An 18,935-nucleotide genomic window follows, 5' to 3' on the forward strand; every position below is an offset into this window, starting at 1 on the left:
CTGTTTTCTGTTTAGTTGGAATGTAACAGAAAGGAATTACACAATTTTTTTACTGACACTGGTCCTCTCTGCCTCTAAGAACAATGTCAATCAAAATTTGATGATCTCCTTCTACAATAGAAAGTGTCCTTTCCTACTGCATCACGGTGTGGTACGCTGGTTTAACATCAGCTGATAGGAAGTGCCTACAGAGGGTGGTGAACACAGCACAAGATATTATGGGCTGTCCCGTGAATCCGCTGGATGAAATAGTGGAAGAGCGTTGCCTCGGGAGAGTGAGGAAAATTCTCAGGGATGATTCACACCCTGGCCGGCACTTTCTTGATCTCCTGCCCTCAGGCAGAAGATACAGAAGCATGATTAGTCGCACCAACAGGGTAAAGAACAGCTTCTATCCGTGGGCTGTTAGGCTGCTGAATGAAAGGATAACAACAGGGTGTGTGTGTGTCAGTAAACGAGGGGAATTAAGACTAAGAGAGCTGAGTGAGGGGTGCTCGTGTAATCTCACTGTATACAAGTTGTACAAGTGACAATAAAGTATTTCAATTTCAATTCAAGAACTATACGGCATGCAGACGTTGAGCAGCTGAAGCGGATTCTAGCAAGGAGGTGTGGTCAGTGGGAAAGCATCCCCAATGAAATTAAGCCTTTTGATGCAGGTGTTAAATCAGAGGGGCCTTGCAAGAGAATGTGTTAGACCCTCCAAGTGACCCTATTTTCCAGGGATAGTACCAGATTTACAGAAGCAGTCCCACTTTTTTTATTTGATCCTGGAATGTCCTGCTTTCCCTTAGGTCGGACGTCTGTATTTTCACTGGAGAAATGTTGGAGGGTATGCAGTGAGCTGTGTTTACAATCTGCTCGATGGAAGAAGGAAATTTCTTGGAGGCCGGAATGAAGGACCTCCTTCGCTGGAGGTATTTAAGCAGAGGCGGAATGGCCATCTATGAGGGATGCTGTAATTGCACCCTGCACAGTGCAGTGTTGGAACAGATGGCCGCTGAGGTCCCTTAAAACTCTAAAATTATATTGTTAGAGTAGGAGTGGAAGTCTATTGGAGGGTGGAATTCTGGGAAGGAGCAGCTGGGATTTGCTAGTTAAAGCAGTTAGCAGGTTTGGGATTAGGGTAGAAGGAAAATGGGGTTCTTAGTGTCATGGATGTTAGAGAAAAGTGGATTAGCTGTGATCACAGAAGTGGTTAATACATTATTTCTCTTAGTTTTGAATTATTTTTGTAAATTCTTGTTGCCTAAGCAGCTTGCCTTGTAATCTCGGGTTCATGATTGGATTGTTGTTGAGTTTTATCTTGTAGAAATATCAAGAGAGAGAAAGGAAATATATTCACTCTCAAATTAAGCTTAATACAGCTAACCTCTTCTCTTGGCCTTTTTAACCCTGTCCTCTTCTGCTAGCTTTTCCTCTTAGTTTGGTGTTTTCTAATCGGTTTCTGCTCACGTGGTTAGATGTTTGTTCCTCTCCATTTCCTATGCTTTATTCCTATCTCTGGGAGAGTAAAAAAAAAAAAAAAGATTTTGAAAGATGAAGAACCTGGTAACTTGTATTGTTAACACTGCTTGCTAACACAATGAGATAAAGGTAATGGAAATATTATTTGAGTTTCTATGCAATTGAGGGTGGGGGGCAGGTTCACAGGAAAGGAACTCAAACATGACCTCAAGTCAAGTGTTTTGATGTGAAACGTAGCAGAAATATTGTTTAGGAAATTCTGAAATACAAATGAATCGGACTTTAGACAGGTCATTATTTAAGAGTAATGATCCAAGACGTTGTTTAAAATTAGAGATTATTGCTCGTGATGAGTTTAAGGTGTACAGATATTAAAGCCAGTTCAAGGAAAATTTAAGGACACCTTAACCCCTTGCATCATCCTGACTTCCTCTCTTCTGTTTTGATACATGTTCAGAAAGATGATTTGGATAAGACTTTTTAAAGAAAGGCTATACTGTACTCTTGAGAGCCTTTAGAAAGTTTTTGCTTATTACCACTATGTCACTACTGTTGTTTTGTACATTTAATAATTTACAGTTTTTACAATTATTTATAGCCTGCCTTTCAGGATTTAAGTCATTATTTAAGCCATTTATAGACGGCTTTCTATCAACAGTTCTTGAAGCAGTATCCAAGTACATAAGTATACAATAAGCACAATCTCTACTACTATTAAAGAAAAAAAGAAAACCAAAGCACACAGATATTGAGACTTTTAACAATAATTGTGTTGTCAATATCAAGACTTTTAATGATAATTGCATCAATATAAAATTATTAAATGTTTATGCATATATGTGTCCACCTAAACAGGAAAGAATAGTCAGTTTTTTAAAAAGCCCCTGGATCTACTTTCTCACAAGGCTATCAGCAACCTTAGCCTGAAAAAAACAAATGGGAAATTCCTTGAGAATTTTTTTATTTTTATTTTTTGCCATGCATTTCTGTCACAGTGATTCCTCCTTTGCTGCCTCTATTTCTTGTTTCTCAGAGGACTTTGCATGCCTGCTACCCTTCAGCCCTTCCCAAAGAAAGGCTTTTCCCTGGAGGGAAAATGACAACAGGATTCATTCTACTGATCGCACAGGCTAAACATAACCAGCCAGTGTTTAGCTGTATGTGTGTGCTAAGCTCTGCCCATGCCTGCTAACCCAAACCACCCGAGTTGCCTAATGCAGAGTAAATGGACAAAACGGCATTTTTCTGCACCAACGCTTTGTAATGTCACAATCGCAAGAGAATGACCTCAGTGCATGATCAGAAACATGCAATTTGATCTAAGAAAGCCTTATTCAAAGAATTCACATTTGAAACGCGACCTCGCTTACTGTCATTTTCAGTCTCTCATCTCCCTGCCCGCCCGCAAACATAAAATACTAGTCAAGTTTGAAGAGCCAAACAACTCTATTGTGTTCCAATATGCAAGATTCCAACTTTCAGCACTCTTTGAAATATTTCCTACAGGGTGAGTTTCATATTTTAGAATTCTAAGAATATTATTATTATTATTATTATTATTATTATTATGCCCATCAAAATATCTCAGGGCAGTTTGCAAGAAAAAAGAGAGCTATATATTTATTAAAATAACATTGCAAAGTCTTCCCTTGATTTTACCAATTCAGACTGTAGGAGGAGTTACCTCTCTAGTTATACCTATGCAGCACATCAAAGAGAAAGGTACTAGGCTATGCCTGTTCCTGATGTGCTGGTTTTTTCCATATTTAAGGAGGGCACTGTTGCTGCTTTTAACATGGGGGGACATTCAAAAATATCACCCTCCACTTGGCAGTCTGAAATGCTGTCTACCAAAGGATTTTGCTGGATTTGTAGCTCAGTTTTAAGGTTTTCCGTTCCTAGTCTAGACTGATACTATCACCATGTATCAGATATATATGTATATAAAAAGGTAATGGTACCCCTAACCATTAAGTCCAGTCACGGACGTCTCTGGGGTTGCAACACTCATCTCACTCTATAGGCCAAGGGAGCCAGCGTTTGTCCGCAGACAGCTTCTGGGTCATGTGGTCAGCATGACTAAGCCGCTTCTGGCGAACCACAGCAGTGCACGGAAACGCTGTTTACCTTCCCGCTGGAGTGGTACCTATTTATCTACTTGCACTTGACGTGCTTTCGAACTGCTAGGTGGGCAGGAGCAGGGACTGAGCAACGGGATCTCACCCCGTCACGGGGATTCGAACCGCCAACCTTCTGTTCGGCAAGCCCTAGGCTCTGTGGTTTAGACCACAGCGCCACCTGTGTCCCTATATATGTATATACGGTACCAATTAATTTCTAGGCAAAGGTATCCTTAAGACATAAAGACTACCCAGGATGTCATTTATCTGGCCCTCGGAGCCATCACTACATGCAATAGTGGAAGCTAGGGTGGGGCTATCTGACCTGGCAGATGTGTTACTGATACTTTCCTGTGAGGGAAAGGGGAGGCAAGGCAGTGGGGAGATCAGTGCCATATGATTCTATGATTCTATTAATGTTCCAGCGGAGCCAATAGAGTGTTTCTGCTCACAGTTTCCTTGCCTTTCCCCTCTCCCTCCCAATAAGCAGCAGCGACTCCACCACCAGGCGGTCAGGTAAGTCCCGCCCCACAACTAGTTGACTATTTGTCAACCAATACTGAACTAGAATTGTACAACTTAAGATGCCAAGGGCGAATGGAAGCACCAGCCCCATAGGCATGTTGAGCTGCAGATCCCAACCTTTGACACCAAATGGATGCAACAGTGGCAAATCCTTGTAGGAATGAAGATGGTTAACTACAGGTAAGAAAGCTGGCATGTTAAACACGTGTGCGCTGGGCTTATATATCAGGTTTGACATGGAAAGTTTCCCACACTGTGTTTTATCCACATGCTGTAGTGAGTTTCCACCCTGCAGTGTCATGAGGGAAGAAACTGAGATGGCACATGCATTCCCTGAGTTGCACTGCATTGATTAGGGCTCTCTTAAGCAAAGTGGCCAGGATATCTGAGAAACCTATTGATTGCTCACTCTGCTCCCTTCCTGCCTCTGTTTCTCAATCGCTTTCTGCATTGCCATAACAAACCCCCAGTGCTGGGTACATCACAAGGATAGTCTTTCACAGTCTTTAAGGATTCATTTGGAGCCTTCCTCTCCACCTCCTCCGCCCCCCGTCACCGTAACCTGACAAAGACAGTCTCTATTTCTGGCAAATCTTGCCTTTTGGGTTTGTGCCCAAAAGGTCTTCTTAGGCTGCAGTCTGATCCCTGCTTACTGGGTTGTAAGACCCACTGAATTCAACAGGACTTAGTTCTGAGCAGACATAGTTAGGATTGCACCATTAGTGTGTGAGCTCTATCACACAGCTCCTAACCAAAGTCCTACCTAAAGATGAAGAAGGAAGCTTCTTGGGTGGGGAAAGGGACTGCAGGGACTAGACTACTGCTCACTTCTTCTTCCTTCCCCAAAGCCCTTGCAACTCATCTGAGGCTCAGGAGAGCGTACAGCCATTGTCAGATGGGCTTCAGACAGACAGCAAGGGTCTTTCAGCTTGTAACCAGCAACAGTCAACAAACTGTGCCAGTAAGTTTGAGGGAGAAGCAGATGTTTGCTGATGCCAAACAGAAGAGAAGCTAGAGGCAGGTGCCTGGAAATATCCAGCAAACTTGTTTAGAGACTTTTTGGAGTAATGTTGAGTCATGATTTCAGTAACTACTGGATTCGTTAGACACGCAAGCTCCAAATAAATCTAACTGCGCTATGATGGCAAAAATGACCTTACAGTAACTTCAAAAAAAAGACAACTCCCAATTATATTATTTAGCTCTGGGCACTTCGGAGATGACATTGTGCTCAGCTGGACTCTATTTTTAGTCTGTGTGAAAATGCCCCAAAGAACAAAACACCAAACAGGGAATCTCGTTATCCCTTTGTTAAGAAGATCTGTGTTTTCACTGGGATTTTCACCAGAACTTTATAGTAAGTGACTGGTAATGGGTCACAAGAGAAAATCAAGATTTTAAAAACTAGAAAATAAGAAGAGAGCTATCTTCTATAACTGCCAGAATTGTTGTTACAGTCTGATGTGATCCTAACGTCTCTAGAGATGGCAAAAGCACATTGTATCTCTTTCAAAACAGCAAGCAGTGGAGAATTGTTTAGTGTGGTATTTGGAAGTGTTGGTGATAGGGGACAATATGACGAATGGGATCCCGGAAGGAGAAAAATATTACTTTGAATATCAAGGCTCTCTTCTGATCAGTATGAGGTGCTTCTCAAGGGAAGCACTTGGAACTTGTAAGGTTGACCTGGATATAATACTAGAAAAATGTGCACTTGGGAACAACCCTGCCTTGACTGGGAGATTAAATGGATGATCTAAGAGAGCCAGAGGTAGGAAGAGCCAATGAACCCTTCATAAACTAAAATCCCCAGCCAATTCTGCATCTCTGTGCTGAAAGTCAAACAATTTTGGATTTGTTCTTCCTAGAAAATTGCTGACTCCTTGGAGACTAAATACCACAAAACTATTTTCTTTGCCTTTATTGGGCTTTTTAAAGCCATTGTATTGACTGAATTCCTTTTCTTCTGCAAATAATATTACTGCAGATAATAATAGTAATAACAATGCTACAATGATTGTTGCTAGTAGTTGCATACTTTATAGCAGTAACAATAGTTCATGGCTTCCTGCATACATATGTACATTATCATAGGATGGAAGTATAAATGATCACGACAAACAGCAGCAATCCAAGGTCCTGGCAACAGGCATGTCCTGAATCACTACTATTAATGGTTGCACATATAATATGATTACATGTTCAATTAAAGCAGTGTGCCTTTGGAGCAGTGTAATCTAAACTTCAGTGCTGCAAAGCCCATATGAGATAAAGAACTGGACCCTAAGTGGATGCTGGAATGAATGTGATTTGAAGCTGTAAAGGAAAAGAGCAAATCAGAGTAAGTAAAATGGAAGAATCCAAGGGACTGAGAGAGAGTTCATCTTTCCCGGCTTCCGAGGGACAACACATCGCTAGGTCACTCCACCACCTTCAAAGCAGGCTAATTTCTCTCTCTGAATCCATCACCATCCTAATCTAAAAGCAAGGTCACAAAGGGTCACAGGCCTGAGCTCACCAATGTCAGGAGAGCTCCAGTCGAGAGAGAGTGAGCGAGAGGCAGAAATTTAACCTCAGATAACATCTGTCAATCAAAGGGCAAAACAGGGTTTAAATCTACATTACTAACAGCACTAGCTTTTTATCACTCTTGCAACACCTCAGAGGAAAGCACTATGGCTTCCAATTCATCTCTGGCTTCCACAGATGGCAGCCTGCCTGCTTTGGCTGAAATGTGCTGGGCTGGAGCACTCTCCAGTGCTGATATCCTTTCCGTGTGGGTTAGGCTGTGAGGCAGCTGTGCTTTTCCAAGTACATCGATGCAGAGAGTTACAAGTGCTACATTTCCTCCCTGCCCCCCCCCCCAGCCTTCCATTCTGGAGGGAGCCCAGGGAAATGAAGCTTTGAAGCCAATCCATAAGAATGTGTTTAATTGCCATTGAATTCCCAGTGGCGCACCTTGAATGGATGGATGGAGGGGGCGGGAGGAGATGAGCACAAGGGGATGAGCCAAGCACTGTTCAGACAACACTGAGAAGATCAATAGGTGGGGTGAGATGGTGGGCTGAGCACTGCAGGGCAAAGGAGACCACCTGCACAGGGACAAAGGCCTCTCTCCAGCCAGGGATGTTTATCTCCTCTCAGAACAAATGGACTATGATCAAACTTTCTTCCCAGTCGTGCCTAGGGATGTGTGTGTGTGTGTGTGTGTGTGTGTGTGTGTGTGTGTGTGAGAGAGAGAGAGAGAGAGAGAGAGAGAGAGAGAGAGAGAGAGAATTTGATTCAGTTTGCACTGGAAGGCGAACCAGCATAACACACACTTTCTGAAACACTACAAGAACCGAAACACAACCACCTCTCAAAATTCACACTTCTCCAGGTTTTGTAATGCAGTTCTCCAGTCAAGCAATGTGTACCAAAAGGCATGTAACAGAGTTTGTGTGTGCATAAAAATGCATGTCTTAGAGCAGGTGGAGACATACAAAAATGCATTCTATGAGGGGGAAATACTTTGCAAAAATGTTTATAGTAGGTGAGATTTGCATTACAAGGCAAATAAGTTTTCACAAGGACTAAAAAAAAACCCCACCAACTGATATAGGACTGAAATGGATAGGTTTACTCAACCCTTCTCATTCCAACCCCACATTCTTCTGCAAACACACCAATGTTCAGTGCACAGTTCTGTTTTTTACATGTATGGAATCTTATAGCTTGTAGCATGCCACTTCCGTAAATGTTTCTTATAAAATAAATGTGTACAAATAAATGGGGAATGAAAGGAAGAGATTCTTCAGCCATTTTTAAGTGCCTATAAACCTATAAAGAAAGCGAAAGGGAATGCCACTGCTCAGATGACTCCCCCCCCCTTTTTTTTTTTAAGGAAAAGGCATTTTTCACACGTGGAAAATAAGCCAAGTTTCCAATGGAACAAAATATCAATACAAACAGCACAATAGACTAAAAAAAGACAGCAGCATATTGCGTTGGGAGCCATGGCACCATCTGCATGTATCCATCAGTGTCAGAGTCTTACATTCTCACCCAAATGTCATCTTCTAAGTCCCTTCTCTGGGTACTTCCACATTCTGAGATTAGGCAGGCCACAGAGAAATATTGTATTTTTTTCAGGTGTGGTACCCAAACTGTGGGATGCGCTCCTCAGATTGGACTGGGGAATCTTAAGTTTTTCCAGTGCTGGGCAAATACCCTTTTATTTGCCAAAGCACCTCAAAACACATTTCCCTTTTTTGTGGAAGCTGACCTAGGAGGTCTGAAATCGAAGGCTGGGACACCACTCTTTGAAACAAACGAGCGAAACATGCATAACTGCAGTTAAGCCCATATGCATTTTTCACACCTGACCGTGGTGTGTTAGTTTTCGATTTGCCTGCTTTTAACATTTTCAGTCAGGTCAGGAACAGAATTTCACTTTAACACAACCGGCATGTCATTGTGTTCCTCCCCTTGGTCACTCAGAATTCGAACCAACTCCAGCTGCTTCCTCCTTCACATCCAAAGCATAACCTGGCCGCAGTCAGAGAGAGATGAGGGTTTCTAGGGGTTGGCAAACCGACAGAAGTCATGCGCCCGGCTCGCCTTACCTTCTTTCAGCATCCCCACTTTGAGGCATTTCATGAAGCGACACGCCTGGCAGGATTTGCGCCTCCGTTTTGTGATTTCACACTCATTGGTCGCCGGGCAGCTGTATTCAATGTTCCCTGCAAAGACAAAGATGGGCTCACTAAGGACCAGCACCAAATAGAAGAGAAGATGACTGCAGGGTATTATGCCCTCGGAAGTGTTCTTCAAACAACAAAAAAGGAATCTCTGCTTTGACCAGTGCCATTGTTACACGAGCCCTTCTACAAATTGGGCAGGTGTATCACTTTTGATTTCTCACTTGTTTCTCGTTTTTCCAGTCCTAAATTTAATTCTCTGCATTGACACATCAGTTTGCAGGTTTTTCTTATGAAAAGGAAAAGTCCCCATTATTTCTAAAATGCATATGTTTGTATGCACTTTCGTCTAATTTCTGCAAAGCAATTTCCCCTAATATCATGCATTCTCGCATGCCATTTTCGCATTTTTATGAATGCATTTTATCCCAGTATGTGTGTGTTTGTACACATTACTTGGCCGGAGAACTGCACTGTAAAATTCAAAGAAGTGCAAATTTGAAGGATGGCTGTTTTTCGGTTCTTGTATTTTTTCAGGAAATGCAAATTAGGTTGTACATGAAAACTGAATCAAATTTATTTCCCACCCATTGTTCCTGCAAATAAGGCTTACAATATACATTTTAAAAATGAAGGGAGGTGGTCAGAAGTTTATAAATTCATGAATAGTGAAGGTGAGGTGGCAGAGGAAGAACAGAGAACAGTGAAGATGAAGATTCTAGAAAAGATTTCTTGCAAATACAGTTCTGACATTACCCTTTCACATATATGCAGAAACACACACACGGCATGTCTTTTCAAAGTACTTATTTATGCATAGAGGGAGGAAATGTACTGAGATGACCTTAAACAAGTCACCATCCTGCAGTCTTAGTACATCATCTCTTAACTTTAGATAATCTTTCTTACATGGTCCATACTGGAATGAATGAAGCTGGGTTGAGATATGACTTGGAGCATAGGGCCGCTATTAAAAGCAACTGCACCCTGCCATTCAGTTTTTGGCAAAAATGTGGTGCAACATCACATAGATCCTCATCCCTTGCACCACATCATTGGCTGATGCTGGAGAATGCAGGAAAGCATATGGCATGATGATATAATGTCAGGCATTTCCTTAATGACATACAAGGAGAGGAGGAAAAACTTCAACATGGATTGCCACTTTGGGCAGCGGCCCCATTACAGGCATAGCTTCTGGTTCTGAAATGAGCTAAGGACTGAAAATCACATTGAAATTGCTACTTGTTTTTTAAAAGAATAATTATCACGCTGCCAAAACAGCAGGATGAACTAGTTAACTCCTGGGGCTTATTAAGGAACACTGTAACCCCCAACGCTGCTGACTCTGAGCCTGCCTGCCTTACAAAAGGGTTTCACCTTCAGAGTATTATCTTTTAAGGCCCACATCCTGACAGTCAACACCAACGTGAGGCAGTTTCATTTCTCTGGTGCCCTTCTGCATGCTCACACAGCCCTGCCACCACATGGTTAGATTCAGGAGCTTGGAGTGCAGTACCAGCTGCTTCCATTCAGTCTATACCGTGGCATTGCACAGCGCCTGAATTTCAATAGCCAAGGAAGTATCAAATATCTCTAAAAGCTGGAAATTGAAATTCAAGCTTGATCTCTAGTTAACAAATGAACTGCAGTAGCAAGGCAGGTACAGCCAGCCAGCCACAGAATCCCTGCTTTTCTGCAGTGCCTCCCCTCACCCAAACACACACACACACACACACACACAAGAATCAAAGAATTATAGAATCGTGGAATTGCAGAGTTGGAAGGGACCTGGAAAGCAAAGCAGGTTTGTCTGTTTTGCATTCCCTTATTTAAATAACCCATTTCTCACTTTCAAATGCAAGGGTACAATTCCTTCAGAGCAAACCTACAGTTTTATCCATCTTCAGGTAACAAACAAACAAACAAACAAACAAACAAACAAATCTGGTGTCAAGAATCAGCCAGCAATGTTGCTTTGTGACCTGCACATCCTTTTATCAAACTTTGTACCAAGCCACAAAGAAAAAACTGTTCCGCTGCATTCATGTTGTCCCTGACTAAAAGGGAGGAACTATGAAAGTATCGCCGATAAACCTTAATGCCATCAGATCACCTTGTATTGTGTCTGGTAGTAAGAGCAATGTGATGCAATGAATGGGTGCAGATAGGCTTAATTAAGCAGCAAAACCCCTCTTTCTCTCTTCTTTAGAGAAGAGCACAGGTAAAAGAAGGCAGCAGTCAACCTCATTCAAGATAACCAACTCTCTTCAAAATTTAGCAAAGTTCTCTGCTCTGTTGTTGTTGTTGTTGTTGTTTTATTCCTCCCCACCCCCACCTCCCACAACTTTCCCAATTTCTTTTATGGGCCCTGAGGCTGCCTGCCAACAGGACAGAACCACTCACGCTGCCTTGCAATTTCTGTAAGTGCCCTGTGATAAAGTGATGAGATTAACTCATTGGGATTCCAACAGCCTTCCCACCAGCTGGCAGTCATGCTGCCACTTCAGTCACTGTGGACTTGGGGCGATCTGGCAGCTGAAAGAGTTCCAGGGTGTCTTCAGAAGCCAGAGGAGGAACCTGCGCACGCCAATGAGCAGCAGCGAAAGATGCACACATGCATGCATGCTCACACATGTGTGCGAGAGTATGCTTTGAGCGTGTCACTCATCCTATTTGACCAAGCATAATTGAGGGAAATGGCTTCAAAGAGTGGGCTAGCTAGGAGATCCAAGGCTTGAACTGGGACATAATCTTGAAAACAACCCAGGACTTTGTGTGCTAGGATCTCAGAGCCCTCTTTGGCCCAGAAGACAACAGAGATATGCAACATCAGCAGTCTTGGGGGTTGACAGACAGCATGCGGCCCCTGGATTGGCCAGGGTTGCTATAAATATTGAGAGCTCAACCTTTTATCCTTTCCCTGTGAACAAGAGCAGAAACTGCATCCTGCTATTTTCTAGCTCCCATTCCCAGAATTCAGGAGTAGAGGATTGGGGATCGTATCAGCATCCTCAGACAGATGCCAGGACACCTGCATCTCAGCAGATCCTACTGCCGATGCCCACTCTGTCCCATCTGCACCGTCCATATGGGAGGTGCCTGCCTTTTAAAACTACCCCTAATTTGCATTGCTCTGTGGTATTGTGGAAAACATTGTTTATTATTATTCTGCATTGCCTTTGTTCTGACTGTAAGCCATATTGTAGCAGTCAGAAAGATGGAGCGTTATATAGGAGTGTGCATCAGTTCAAGGTGGGTCGCAAATAACAAGGCGAGTTGGAATCCATACAGGCACACAATCAAGTTCGATTAGCAGCCCCCCTAATGTCTTGTGCCACTCTGTAATTTCTGTACCTCCTGTATTTCTATGTTTCTTTAAGGCATTGGGCTTTGCAAGAAGTGAGGCTGTACAAAATGCCTGCCAAGCACCCAGGAGCTCTGGATTTTGTTGTAGTTGTTAAAGCACAGAAGCAGACTATTTTTAAAACAAGATGAAAGCTTCATTTAAGGTTGTTGTGTGTGTGGTTGTTTTTTTTAAAAAATAAAACCCTACATTGCGCTGTTTTAACAAAACAAAACAAAACAAAACAAAAAAAGAGCTCTTTGGAACTCTCCAGACAACATTTTGGACAGCCTCACATTGTAAGGTCTACTGGAAGAAACAAACAAGGAATAGGATGGAAAGGAAAGGAAAGGAAACGAAAGGAAAGGCTGGTGTGAAGCTACAACATTGGGGGTTTTTTAGCGTACTACAAACAAGACACACTCTGGAGGGTCTCCCAGGCTTGTAAATTTCATCCGTTTTGGCCAAAAGAGGAAAAAACGTATAGTCCATTTTTGGATTTCCCATTCTGCTGAATGGAGAACACAGAGCCTCATTTTACACAGAATGGATTGGAACCCAAATTACAGAATCAACATGAAGAGAGCAAAGAACAATCCAGAAACAGATGGATTTTGTTTTAATGCACAAACGCAGATGCAAGCTGAAGCTTGGGGCCTATTTTCACTCCTTAATGTGAGAAAATAAAATAAATGAAATGAAAGATGGTCCATTCCCCATAATTCTGTAGAGAGAGGCTACACTGGGGGCTTTGTGATTAACTAAAATAGAAGTACTCTATCCCACAACCACTCAGCACAGAGCACTGTGCTGCAGTCATTTTCAGAGTGGTCCACCAGAAAGCCCTTCTCTGGAAGAGGGAGAGGCTCAAACTTATTCTCCTTGTGGAGAACATATACATCAGGTCTAACTTTGGACCAGCTACCCTGCACCCCACCCCACCCTAACAGAAACCCACAAGGAGCATTCTGTACCCTTTTTACATCCTCTAATTCAAAAGTTCTCTTTCTGTCAGGACTGAACAGCACTTGGCTGCTGCTGCAGAAGCACACGGCTATTTTTGATGTACGTTCAACAACTGTTACAGTGAAGTGACTGCCAGCTATTGTTAGGAGGCATTTCCTGGTTCTGTAGCATCGGCTGATGAATAATATTACCATAACTCTGTATTAATGCATCTTCTGTCATTCGCCCCCCGACACACACATTTTGAAGTGGTAATAGGTGCTAAGGGATATACAGACTGAATATAAATGAGAACCTTGAGGGTGTCCAATGATCCTATCTCACAGGATTGCTAACATGTTAACAGCTGAAAGCCATGGAAATCGACAGTAGCCCTTCTTTGTAAAGTTGCCGAGCATGACTTCACTGTCACAAGCAAAAATAAGGGTCAACCCATAATAACAATCAAACATGACAAGCATGAGGATGCACTTACTTTAAATGAACAAGGCCCTGGAAGTCTCAGGGTTGAAAGAGATGTGACACAGGAGATCTGTGTTCGAATCTTCCCCAACCCCCTTTAAAGCAGCCATTGGAGGCTCCAGTTTTGATCAGAGCAGTGGCAGGAGGGCAGGGCAGCCCTGATCTATTTTTATTGTATAGCAGTATACAAATATTTTTATAAATAAATAAATTCAGTGCCAGTCACGGAATCATAGAATTGTAGAGTTGGAAGACTCTAGGATCATCTAGAATGGTCTAGTCCAGCCTTTCTCAACTTGTGGGTCCCCAGATGTTGTTGAACTACAACTCCCATTACCCCTAGCTAGCAAGGCCAGAGCTCAGGGATGATGGGAGTTGTAGTCCAACAACATCTGGGGACCCACAGGTTGAGAACCACTGATCTAGTCCAACCCCCTGCAATGCTGGAATTTCAAATATAGCATCCATGACAGATGGCCATCCAACCTCTGCTTAAAAACCTCCAATGAAAGAGAGTCCACCACCTTTCCAAGGGAATCCTTTCCACTCTCAAACCATTCTTATGGTCAGAAAGTTCTTCCTGATGTTTCGTCAGAATCTCCATTCCTGTCACTTGAAGCCATTGGTCTGGGTCCTACCCTCCACAGCAGGAGAAAACAAGCTTGCTCCATCTCACATGTGACAGCCCTTTAGATATATGCAGGTGGCTACCATTTCTCCTCTCTGTCTCCTCTTATCTGGGCTAAACACACCCAGCTCCCTCAACCGTTCCTCACAGGGCTTGATTTCCAGACCCTTTCCAGCTTATCCATATCCTTCTTAAACTGTGGTGCCCAGAACTGGATACAATACACCAGGTGTGGTCTGACCAAGGCAGAATAAAGTGGGACTATTACTTCCCTTAATCGGGACACTATACTTCTGCTGATACAGCCTAGAAGATCCTTTTCACATGTACACTGCTTGCTACTGACCCAAATGGTAAGGATTGCAAAGCGTTTCATTTTTCACTTGGGTACCCTGCAGTCTGACTCCACATTCACCAAGAGTCTCAACTGTCAGCTCTCACCCTTTTCTACAAACATAACACACCCCAGATCTTATTTCAGTTACTGGGAAACATACGACAACAGCTTCTACTTGCAAACCAAAGAACCCATTTTGTCACATTGCTTGCATCCCTTCTCCCAGGCCCCATACCTTGAATTGTCCTCTTGAAGAAGGCTTTGCATGCTTCACAGGATGCCACTCCATAATGGTACCCGGATGCAATGTCCCCACACACTAGGCACAGCCTCTTGGGGATGGCGTTCAGCATATACTCGCACTTGGTGGGCGAGTCTTCCATGATGGCGCTGGCGCAGTCGTCGTACCGTTTGCGGCAGGGCCCTCCGCCAATCCCCGCACTGCTGAACATGGGTGGTGAATCCAGGCCATTGGGGTGGCCGCCTATAGTGATGCCATAGCCACCGCTGGCGTCAGATGAACCACTTGGGCTGTGGTGGCTGATGGCGTCGATGCCGGAAGATGGGCTGGATGGCTCAGTCTTGATGAAGGATCCACAACTGGAGGTGAGGTGCCGCTCATCTGTGGACATTCTGCCTAACAGCCTGTGGGTAGGAAGCACAGGAACCTATTAGCTGATGGGGGGGGGACACACACATGGAACTGGAACAGAATCTGCTTCAACATTTGATTGTTAAAAAGCATTTTCCCAAAAGAAACCAAAGTCCTTTTTGTTGGGGATAATTCAGACTGAAATTCCCAGGTGTCAAAAAAGGTTGTTTATGTATGCCACGACTGCAGCCCATGTTTCGTTAGCCCAAAAATGGAAAATGAACAAGGTCCCAACTAAAGAAGAATGGCAATTTAAGCTGACGGAATATGCGCAGCTTGCAGACTTAACATATAGAATAAGTGAAGAAGAAGAATGTACGTTTAGAGAAGATTGGAAAACGTCTGTTGAATATATGGGAAATAATTGTGCACAGCTAAAAATGCTGGCAGCATTAAGATAAATTCAACAGTGTAAATAAGTTTTGATGGATCCAATAATGGAATGCTGAATGGTATAGTTTTTTGCAAAATATGCAGGGATTCATGATATGTAAAATGAACCATGGAAAGAGAAGAAGGGAAGTCATTGATATCTTAAGGATGTAAAAATGAGTATTTTAAATTGTATAACAGAAAATTTTATATATGTATATGTGTGTGTGTGTGAGAGAGAGAGAGAGAGATAGAGATAGAGAGAGAGAGAGAGAGAGAATGTATTTCAACATTTGAAATCACGCATTGAAATATAGTGTGTTTAACATTTACTCATTTATGCATACATTCACCACTACCATGATGGTTATGCTAGGTAACTTGGTTTTATTTCTTCAAAAAATATCCAAAAAACAGATGTGTGGATTTTTTTCTTGTAGCTGAAGCCACAGAGCCACTCAGAAGCTTTCAGAATCTGCCTTGGGACAAACTTCTTGTTGTTTTAATTTACAATTTTTATTCAGTGGGATGCCTTCTTAGTAGCTTAATCAAACTTAGAAACATGAGAACCTTTTCTGAGTCACCCCGGTTTACTTCACAATTCACAGTGCACACAGAGCTGATGAACACTGCTAGTACATATATTTCAACCAATCTGGGTATTGTTGGGTACTTCCATCATTACCCATTTCCCACAGTATATTTGTGCATATATTATAATAATTATTAATTGGTTTAGATGCAACTAACTTATCTCGCTAGTGGACGGCCACGCAAGGAGATCTCCTAGAGCAACAAGGCATTCCCCTCTTCTCCTCCTCCATATGCCCTCTTGTCCCCCAAGAAGGGGACAAGAAAAGAAACCCAGAATAATGTGACGGGGGGAGACTGTTCCATCAGGCAAGCAGACATGCTTCAGTGATGGAGCAATCCCCTTAGTGTTACATTGAATTCCACCCATTAAATTCCTATCCTGCCCTTCATCCCAGGGTGATGTACCTGGAAATGGTTGGATGAACCAAATGTTCTGTTGACATCAGAATGGAAATTTTGATAATTGCCATGATTAATGTTTAGGAGTCTCAAAACCAGATATGTGAACAGTTGTAGTGACAGACACTGGGTATACGGAAAACTTTGCTGCAACTGGAAAAATGCTGTAAAAAATTAGAATTTTGCACTATAGAAGCCACTGGTCTTTTTAAAAAAGAATAATCTTCAGATTATAGTGATCATTATAGCAAATTGTGGGTCCTTGTGAGGAATTATTAAAGCATTTGGGGCTTTTTTTATTTAGAAAAAAAGAGGGACATTAACAAAGTTTCTAAAATTAAGAAAGGTGCAGAGGGAGTGAATAGAGCAAAACCCTCGTATAGCCCCAGAACCACCAAAATTAATTCACTATATGAAAACGATTAGTAGTAGATTCAGGACAGACAAAAAAAAAGTGATTCTTTACACAATGCATAATTAATATATAAAATGCATTGCAACACGATGTGACGGTCACTCGCTCAGATTGCTTTATCAATGTTTGTGTTGATAGTTAAATAAAGCCTCCATATTCCAAAGCAGCATGCTTTAAAATAAAGATGAGGACAAACAAGGGAGTGCTGTTGCCTGCATGCCTGGCTTGCCAACTTTCTAGACGCATGAGATTCGCCAATCTAGATGACAACTGGCCTAATCTGCTGAAGGTTTTCTCATGCTCTTAGGTTGTTTCTTTGAGGTTTCAACTGCACTATTCACCATCTATCCAATAAAATTTCCACAGTTGTTGTTTTTTGAATGCCATTACATATTTGTTCTTCTGTTGACCCAATTCAGAATTTTTGCAAGTATTCAAAAGACACCTGAAATCTAAAACAGCAAAGTCTTGTGGACATTATACAAGGGCAAAGTTTTCCTATTTGTCTTAGGATACATCCACCATGAGGAAACATTTTACTTGGCTCTAGCTGAGGAATGTGAAAGGGGAAGAGATTTGATCCAATTCTCCTGTGACCTGGCAAGGGAAACTCTATTACTATTCCTGGCCCCACATAATAGGCTCAGAGGTTCTAAACATTGTGTTCTTTTCGTGTGTTTTTTTAAAAAAGGTCATTTCCTAAAGCCCCTTATAGGACTATAAGATCATTGCTACTCTCTGGATCTTCTCCAAATGGTCTCATGCATTTCCTGAACTGAGGTGCCCAGATAAGAACACAGACCCTGAAACACGGACGGGGCAGAGGAGTGGAGTGAGAGGCTGCTTCCTAAATATGAAGCCCAAACAGTTCTCTATACGGCTTAACATGCCATTTGCTCTCTGAGCCATGTATCACATTGCAGATTGATATCACTGGATAGCCATTCTTCCCCTCAGATTTCTCTCAGCAGGGTATATTAGCCACTTTGCAGCTATTATATCCATTAGCTTCTGCAATCCTTCCTACTACTTAAAAACTCATGGGTGGGATCTAAATGGCTTTGCACAGAAGTTCTCTGCGGCAGCAGGAGTTTCTCAGGCACAAGCCTCACTTTTTAGCAGTGCAGCCAGAAAAAACTCCCCAAAAGTCAATGAAGCTTTCAGAAAATGTTTCAGTGCACTGTGCATTGGAATGGGAAATTAGGAAAGCCCAATGCATGTTCGCTCGCATAGAAGCTTGTGCATGTGGCTCTTTGGATTTCTGTGTTTGTGTTTGTGAAGTTCTATTACCTAGGATGAATTTCTCATAAACATTCACAACGTTTTTTCTTTCTCTCAAAAGCTCTGGCACTACTTAAAAAGCAGCGGCTGTTTTCTCTGTCTGTGGCCAGTGATGGTTTGTCTGTTTGATGATGAGGATGATGTGTCGCTTACTACAAAAAAATAATCTCAAAGTGACTTACATTTTTAAACACACACACCTTACAATGCCAAATTAAAATACATCAAAAGTCTTTTTTTAATTAACTGCTCAAATAATTTCTATCAATAAGTATCAATCAGACTTCAGATGTTCAGCTCTTAACCAAGTTTTGGGCCATATACCATCTTCCGGGGCTATTGCATCATGTTCCAAACCACAGACCTTGCATGAGACCTGGCAGCCAAGGGATTAATAGTATTTAATAGTCATGATGCTGCCACTAAATTCAGAAGTATATGACTTGACTTCTTAGAGCTCTTTGAATGCTTATTTTATTTTATTTTATTACAGTTTGGGTTTGCTCACCACATTTCCCCTTCTCCCCCTCCTTCGCTTCTTCTCTGTCCTTCCCTCCCTCCCTTCTTCCCTCCCTCCCTCCCTCCCTCCCTCCTCTTCTTCTTCCCTGAAAAGCAATAACTACACGGCTTAATTTCACAGACGTTGCTCGTAGATCCTAAATTCAAATCTCTTAATGACTGCAGCTGATCTA

At 42.3% G+C, this 18,935-nt stretch overlaps 1 protein-coding gene across 4 annotated transcripts in view; it reads right to left on the reverse strand.

The window, feature by feature from the left end:
• Window positions 1-18,935, reverse strand: part of ESRRB (estrogen related receptor beta) — a 158,625-nt gene that overhangs the window by 25,151 nt on the left and 114,539 nt on the right. For all 4 annotated transcript variants that reach the window (XM_082233542.1, XM_082233543.1, XM_082233541.1 and 1 more), the window contains 2 exons: window positions 14,766-15,175; window positions 8,717-8,833 (listed from right to left, as the gene is read on the reverse strand). In XM_082233542.1, coding sequence (XP_082089668.1) covers window positions 8,717-8,833; window positions 14,766-15,175 — 527 coding nt within the window. The remainder of the gene's footprint in view (window positions 1-8,716; window positions 8,834-14,765; window positions 15,176-18,935) is intronic.

Source organism: Podarcis vaucheri (genome assembly GCF_965113315.1).
Source record: "Podarcis vaucheri genome assembly, chromosome: 1".
NCBI classification, from domain to species: Eukaryota; Metazoa; Chordata; class Lepidosauria; order Squamata; family Lacertidae; genus Podarcis; species Podarcis vaucheri.